This window comes from Aythya fuligula, chromosome 1, assembly GCF_009819795.1.
Source record: "Aythya fuligula isolate bAytFul2 chromosome 1, bAytFul2.pri, whole genome shotgun sequence".
NCBI lineage: Eukaryota > Metazoa > Chordata > Aves > Anseriformes > Anatidae > Aythya > Aythya fuligula.
Genome location: NC_045559.1, coordinates 110923040 through 110931129, shown reverse-complemented (window position 1 = coordinate 110931129; position 8090 = coordinate 110923040). Strand labels below are relative to the sequence as shown.

Sequence of the window (8090 nt, the reverse complement as noted above, 5' to 3'; positions counted from 1 at the left end):
GTTTTTTGCGTGTTTTGTTGTTGTTTGTTGTTTGTTTGTTTTTTCCCAGGTGTGTAACATCTCTTTTGACTGCTGTCACATAGCGATTTCCTTGATGCCTGACAAGAGACAGCCCCACGGGATGTGTAACTCCTTGGCTTCTTTGAATATTTGTTTATGTATTTGTTTATTTGTTTGTTTGTTTATTTATTTTAAACCATTCTTTTTCCCGGCGGGTGGGCAGCGACCCTCCAAGCCCCCCCCCCCACCCCTCAGCGCCCCCCCACAAGGGGCCGGACAAAATGGCGGCCGCCGCCTTTCCTCCTCAGCGCCGCCCCGGGGCGGAGCTCGCCCCTCTGCGCGCCAAGCCGCGACAGCGGCTCCCGCCGGGCCATGGCCGCCCCCGACCCCGCTCCCGCCGTGCCCGGCTACTCGCCGGGCTTCAAGAAGCCGCCGGCCACGCTGCGGCTCAAGCGCAAGCGGCCGCGGAGGAGCGAGCCCCAGGCCGAGCCGCAGCCCTGCGCCGAGGCTCCGCGGGTCCCCCCGGCGCCCGCCCGCCGCAACCCCTTCTCCAGCCTCGACAACGCGCCGCGGGGCCGGCAGCCGCCGCGGGAGCCGTGGCCGGAGGGGGGGCCCCCCTCGGCGGCGCCCTTCTGGCAGGTAGGGCCCGGGGGGGTCCCTCCGACCCCTCCGCCATCACCGGGACCTCACGGAGCCTGAGGGGAGACGGGGCTGAGCCCCGCGGGGGGGGCAGAGCCTGCGGATGGGGCGGCCTCGGGGATGGGTTCCCTCTAAACTGCTTTATAAACGTCCCTATGGCGTGTGTGTGCCTAGCGTTTGTCTGCAAAGCTCGTTTTTTAAAAATGTTACCTCAGTTCATGCGTCTTACGCTCTTTTTTCCTTCAGTTCTTGGAGTCTGCTTACGAAGATAAGCCCAGCAGGAACGCGGAGCGGCCTGAAGGAGCCAACGTCCTCACCTTAGCCAATGTACGAAGCTTCACGTAATGGCTCTGAAACAACTCCAGCTGTTTGTAATTCATGGATAGGCCTAATAAGCTATTTAACTTAGAACTGGTTCATCCTCACCTAAGATGTACTAACATGTCAGTGTTCAAGCTGATTCCTTAAATTGCCTTGAAGTTTACCTCAAGGTGACATTGTTTTAAAAGCCAGCTTTCTTCCTGACACTGTCACTGTTGTAGCTGACAGAGGTTGCTCTCTTCTTCCAGTTTGATTAGTCTAGTTACCGTAATCCCCCTCTTTCTTAGGTTTTAGTTTTGTTGAGGTAAGGATGTTCTTAAGCAGCTGCAGAAGGGGAACATGCACTGCTTCGCCAGGCTCGTAGGAAAGAGAATACCTGAAAAACAGTCCTTGAAAGAGTTTTGAGTAGATGAACTTAAGTTTCTGAATCTATAAAATCATTAGCCATCAAGCTAACATAGCAGGATAGGAAAAATGACCTCTCAAAGAGAACAAGCTGCCCTGGAACTCTCCAGTACTTTTTTTTTTTTTTCCTTTATCCTTTAGGAAGCAACTGACACTAACAATCACCAAGAGAGGACTAAATGAAAGGCTGTTGTTAGACTAAGCTTTTTTTTTTTTTTTTTTTAAATGACATTTGGAAAGACTGCTGTGAACAAAAACCATCATTTTTTGTAAACAATACAATGCAGTATTGCTGTTAGAATTTGGTTACTGATTTAATCAGTTGAATATAAACTGTCACTTTGGTTACCTTATGAAAAGTCAAACTATGTAGCTTGGAATCTAGAAAATCTGTCTCAAAAACTACTTTTGAATAAGTATGGGCCCTTAATCTAGTGCAAATACTTCCTTGAGATCAACGTGAGCTAGGTACACTTTTGCTCTTACACTGAACTGGACAGAAACTTCCAGGAAATGACAGGTTTGCCATGTGTTTTTAAAGGCTACTGAATTTCAGATGTTACATGTAATAGCTGCAGTCTTGTCTAGTCCACAATCTGGTCTGCTTGTCAGGAGAGGTGTATTAAATCAACCTGGGAAGAAACCTAACCATATGAAAATACAAATAGCTAGTTACATGTATCTTTTTTATTATTATTTTTATGTTCCTTGGGTTAACTGATGCTATTTTTGTTTTGTAAGGACCTTCACTTACCTGCTCTTACACCTGATGTTCCCACCTCACCAAGGCATGAATTTCCTGCAGACTGGAGTATTAAAACACGACTTCTCTTTATGTCTTCTCAACCTTTTACCTGGGCAGAGCATTTAAAAGCACAAGAGGAAGCTCAAGGATTTGCTCAGCATTGTAGAGCAGCAGAAACAAACTTGCCACAGAGCGTACAGGTAATAATACTTCAGAGGGAGCTTGAAGCTCCAGCTTTATAAAGGAGAACGTACCTTTGCATGTTTCATTCATGTGCTGGCAGTGAAGGTTGGTTGCATTTTGTATTGATCTTATTTGCATTAAGAGTAAGGTTCATTTAGACTACTCATCTAATTGTGTTTGTACCCCAAAATATAACTGTTGTCTTAAGTAAAGTTCTGCTGTCCTCATGAACTTCTTTTTGTAATCTAGGAACCAAAACTGTCAACAGAACTGCGTTGTGCCTTTCAGCAAAGTCTCGTGTACTGGCTTCACCCATCGCTGCCCTGGCTGCAGCTGTTCCCTCGTATTGGAGCAGACAGGAAAATAGCTGGAAAGGCCTGCCCGTGGTCACAGGACGAAGCCTTGCAGCAAGCGCTAATGAGCGAATGGTACGTGGAACCACAGAATTCCCATGTTTAGTAAGATTAAGACATTGAGATTTGAAGTTCTCTTCATGCTTTTGGTTGGTGGCTTGTTTGTTTTTGTTTGTTTGTTTTTGCTTCAGCTAGAATGCTCATTATTTTGAGGACCAGGTTAAGGAAATACACTTAAGTCCAAAGCTACCTTCTGGTGTTAAATGCCCCTCTCCACCCACAGTTGCTGATTTGGATAGAATTCTCTAAATCCTGTTAGCAGGTTGTCTTCGATGCTTCATTTGTTGTTTGGTTCTAATTTGCAGGTCTGTCAGCTTTACCTCTCTGTACAACCTGCTCAAAGCCAAGCTGTGTCCCTACTTCTACGTATGCACCTACCAGTTCACCGTCCTGTTCCGTGCAGCTGGTCTTGCAGGGAGCGATGTTATCACAGCCGTGATTTCTCCCACAACCAGAGGCTTAAGGGAGGCCATGAGAAACGAAGGTAAGGTGAAACCACTCCTTACTGATAAATCGCAGTGGTTGTGCGTTACAAAACCAGTCATTGCTCCCCTTCCTCCTCTGTTCAAGGCATAGAGTTTTCCTTACCTTTGGTAGAAGAAAGTAGAACCAGAAAACAGAAAAACTCTGAAGTGAATTTGGAAGCAGAAGCTGCTAAAAGCCCTGAAGTGAGCAGAAGCCCTGAGGACGGAGAGTAAGTCTTATCAAATGCTAGAATTCAAAGGCGCTTCTAGACTCCTGCACATTCCATTTGGAAAAGGTTCACAGAAAGTATTGCTCCTAAAACTGATTCTGTGTTTCTCAGGGAACCTGCTACAAGTGATGATGATGAAAGTTTCTCTTGGCTTGAGGAGATGGGAGTCCGAGATAAGGTTAAAAAACAAGATGCTATCTCTATTAAACTGTATCCTTTCTTTGCATATCGCAGTGTATTGCTTGGGAAAACCCAGCGGGAATTCTTGTGGTATAGATTTAAGTTTTATAAAAGAGAAATCTTGTCTCAGCTTCCTGAGGCTGCCTCACACCAATGCATCGTAAGTGGGGACAATCAGGGGACTCCCTTCAAAAGCAGAATCCTTATTTAAAGTGAAATGCTTATTTTTTGTTTGCTTTGAGGAGAAATTCATAGTAAAACTAGGAGTTGCTAACTTCAGAGATATTTACTAAATATGTTTGGCCAGCTGTTTAGACATCGGACCTGAAAATACTTCGTATCTCACAGCTTTAATAATGAAATCAGAAGTCAGGTTTGAGATACTGCTTAATATTTCAGTAAGAAATCTAAGTGTAAGGGTTGGCTTTTGTTGTTTTTATTTTGTTTGTTTTAATGATTTGATTGGTTGAAGGAGTAGGGAGAGCAGAAGCATTTCTTGACCTGCCCTGCTCTGATTCCTGGGTCCGTTGATGCTTTTCACCTGCTGATGTTTTTCCTTGGACTCCAATCAATTCAGTCAGAAGGAGAAGCATGAAGTGCAGGTGGATCACAAGCCCGAATCCCTCGCGTTGGTGAAAGGCACAAACACCTTCACTTTACTGAACTTCCTGATAAACTGCAAGAGCCTCGTGGCTGTGGCAGGCCCGCAGGCAGGGCTTCCACCAACTTTGTTGTCCCCCATTGCTTTCCGAGGCGGAACAATGCAAACGCTCAAAGTAAGTAACGCCGCAGCCCCTATTTCCCAGTAATGAAGCAGAAGAGAAGTACTTCACTCAGAAGTAGATCACTGTTTTTGTATAGTCACTGTATTTCCTTCAGGTACAACAGAGTAAATTCTGTTGCTGTAGCCTGAGTCAGCATTTTGACTGCCGTGATACTTGTATGTATGTATTGAGCTCTAAGTTGACAACAGTTAAAAACATTCTGAGCTTGTAACAGGGCTGTGGCACTGCAGTATTAAGGTAAATGAAAATTCGGACTTGATTTGGTGTGTCAAAAACTAATCCTCTGTGCTTTTGTCTCCAGGCTCGAAGCATCAATGCGAAAGCCAGGGTTCGCCTGGCATATGAAGATGTCTTCAGCTTGGAGGTCATCGGCCCCGTCATGCCGCACTCCCTCCATTCGCTGACCATGCTGCTGAAGGCCGCGCAGAGAGGAGCGTTCTCTGCAGTGCTCTACACCCATGAGCCAACAGCTGTGTTTAACACTAGCCTTGATAACGCAAGCACTGCCCCGAATAAGGTAAGCAAACTAGGAGAGGCCATCTTTCCTGTCAGGAATACTGTCAGGAATAGCATCTTTATTACAAACCAGAGCGTGCTGAGTGACACAAGACTCTTCCTAAATACATAGGGCTGTGCCCCACTGCTTGTGATCACCCCCGGCAGTCCCTGCGGCTTGTTCTTCCCTCAGAAATGGCATCGTCAAAAAACTAGCTTTTAGGGCAAGTTCCCCAGAGGTACATAAATAAACACTTAAACCTACAGGCGTTTCAAACTGTTATGTTTACACGTTTCTCTTCTCCCGAACTTCTTCAGGAAACCATATGCAAAGACCTTCCTAAGTGTGGACTGCATTCTAAAACTCTGGATCAGCTGAGCCAGCTGCCAACGCTGGGAAAATCTTCCATCCGATTTCTGGAAATGAAGGACTACGCATATACCTGGAAGTCCTAGGTACACGTCACTTCAGGTTCGGAATCAAGATCAGGAAGCTCTCTAGGGTGCAGTTGCTGTATTGCGTTCAGGTCCACACAGGCAGCACCTACGCGGCACTAGGAGGGACGTAACCTAGGCGAATGTCACAGCCAATGTTGCACATCACCCACCATAAAACACTTGGAAGGGCTTTCAAAGGAAATTAAGGAAAAGGCTTTGGACATCTCCTTTTGTATTTTAGAAAGCTTTTTTAAAATAAAATTTTATAAAAACAGTTCTCGTGTGGTCTGAATTGAGGCTGGAAGGCCTCTTCTTTTCATGTGCATTCCCTTGTGAAATAGGGAGCTGCTCCTCTGTGCAGTAACCCATAACCCACTCCTGCAGGGTGGGATTCTCAGCATACACCTTCCTTCTGACACTGCTTAAAGCACCTTGCCAGGAGCACAATAGCTAAACCTCAATAATGTTGCACCTCCTGGTTTAAGAGTAACCTCTGAACTCCAGAAGACTAAAGTCAAATGGACACAGAGTTCCAGCTGAGTCTGATTAAAAGGCTAGGACTGCTGGCAAAACCGTCCAGTATTCCCAAATCTACTTATCTTGAAATAAGACCCTTTTAACAGGCAGTTTGTATAATATAACATGAATCAGATCGAGTTGGAGAAACAACGCAGTTACGCAGAGAAAACGAGAGGCAGTACGATGCTGCTGTGACTGCAGAATATTGTCCTGCTTGTGCACTCAAAGCAAAATTTCTAATTCTACCGCTATTTTGCAAAGAAAAAGCAATGCTTGTGGTCATGCTACTCTCATCTTTACCCCAGCGGAGTCCTGTTCACCTCAATGCCACATTTCTGGAGCAGTGACATTAGACTTGGGGAAACTGGAGTCTGTCAGCAAATGGCTGCAGACTGAGGTGTGATGAAACCTTGCCCTCCCCCAAGTTATTTTGTAGCTACACCACTTGAGTACAGCATGTATACAGTTATACTTGAATAGTTTATGTTTACGTTGTTGCTTTACAGTAACTACCGTGATGCTAATAGTCTAATGGCCAAGACATCTGGAAAGCTAGATAAAGCTGGATAAAGGTCTCTATATTGTGATGGAAAAATGCAGCTTAGAATATTAAACGATAACTCTTAAAAAACACAGTTTTGGTGGTGTTCATGTAGCACAATCTGACTCAAGGAGAAATGTAAAGACCAGTCGAAGTACATTACTGCTTCATATCAAACACCAGTAGTGAAAAACCGAGTGTTGGTGGCATCACAGGGAATACCAGAAGACCTCATTTCTGAAGTTGCTGCTGTGTTAGCGCTGTCACCTGCAGTCACGTTAAGAAAACAGTTACTTCAACGCCTTTTTAATCTTCTTCCTCTCCATTAGCTCTGCTGCAGGGCCCTGCAGTTTGCTGTAAACCAACTTTTTAGCCCAGCTCATCATCCACAGCAGCTTGTGTACAAAACAAGTCAGTGAACATAATACAGTAAAACCCTGCTGTAGCTGCCTTTATGGGAAAACACTTGTAATTACTCAAGCTGGTAACGATTTCAGTATTGCAGACTTCAGATTATCTGCTTCTAGGAAACGCTACAGTTACTGGTAATTGCAGTTGGTATTTTCACATCCAGCATGTCAGACTTCCGGAGATAAACCAACAGCAATTAATAGCTGGCAGTTATTAAATTCTACTCATTCCAGTATGAATTTGGGTTTGTTAAATAACAATCACATTCTAGGCTCTCAGAGAGAGAAATGTCAAAACATTTGCTAGTGGATACTTTTACCACTTGCTGTGCACCATTACCTGAAGCTGTGGCTCCTCCTTGTAATGCAAACTCCATTGGTTCTAAGTCAGCTCTGCCTCCAATCTCAGAAGCACGGTGCTGTTGCTTGTAACTCTGTGGTTAAGTGTGCTGCCCTTGAGGTGTGCTTGGCTCCCTTTAATTTTTCCTGTAAGAGCTACAGTGTTACACTGCCCAGGCTGCTGTTCTTCCACTCCAAGTATGTATTTTCAGTATGTATCAGCATTATTCCAACACTGTTTTTTTAATTACTATTTAACCCGTCCAAATGGGTGAATTTTCATTACAAGTGTGACTTGTTTGAGAGATCAAGGCTGCAGCAGTTGACGAAGACTTTAGACAGTTTTTGCTCTTCAAGAGACACTTTCAAATTTCCCAAGGCATAGGACCTTCACCTTCCTACCTCTCCAGCCCAACCTATTTAAAATTAGTAGACTGACAAGAATTTGTTCTGGTGGAAGCTCGCTACAAGTTCTCGGGCACCTGTTTCAAAATGCTCCTCACCCCAGGAAGGTCAGAAGCACTTTCAGTGAGATCACTCCTCAGGCAAGTTCCGCACCAAGAGGAAATCCAACAGGCAAACACTTCATGTCATCCCCTAGCAGGAGTCACAGGCTGGTCACCCCTGAGACAGCCAAAGCGCTGCATAAATAAACAGGTCCCGAGAGAGTGTTTCCTAGTTGGTCTTTTTAATATACGACTACTTGTCTATTCCTGCATGCGAAGGACACTCAAAGCAAATTTACAAACTTAACAGAAGCACATCTCTGCACTAGCTTTAAATTCATATATCATTCTAAACAGGAACGGAACTAAAACAGAAACCTCAAAGTCAAGAAGTGTCGTAATTAAGGTACTACACACCTTAATTTCTTTTAAAGTCTTCCTGAAAAATCAAAGGTTAAATCTACATACAGTACCATGTCTTTAAGGCATGAAATCCAGAATTTGCCTAAACAGTTACTTTTTAAATGCTGTCTTCTA

The 8090-nt window shown here is 44.6% G+C and overlaps 1 protein-coding gene across 1 annotated transcript; it reads left to right on the top strand.

Annotated features, from left to right (window-relative positions):
- The first annotated feature begins 372 nt into the window (after positions 1–372).
- On the top strand, positions 373–5559 carry DONSON (downstream neighbor of SON). Its single transcript, XM_032195996.1, has 10 exons — positions 373–639; positions 886–966; positions 2107–2310; positions 2543–2721; positions 3012–3190; positions 3277–3400; positions 3512–3610; positions 4158–4356; positions 4667–4882; positions 5179–5559. Exons 1-10 carry the CDS (start codon positions 373–375, stop codon positions 5314–5316), a joined length of 1686 nt encoding a protein of 561 aa, XP_032051887.1. The 3' UTR covers positions 5317–5559.
- Positions 5560–8090: the final 2531 nt, after the last annotated feature.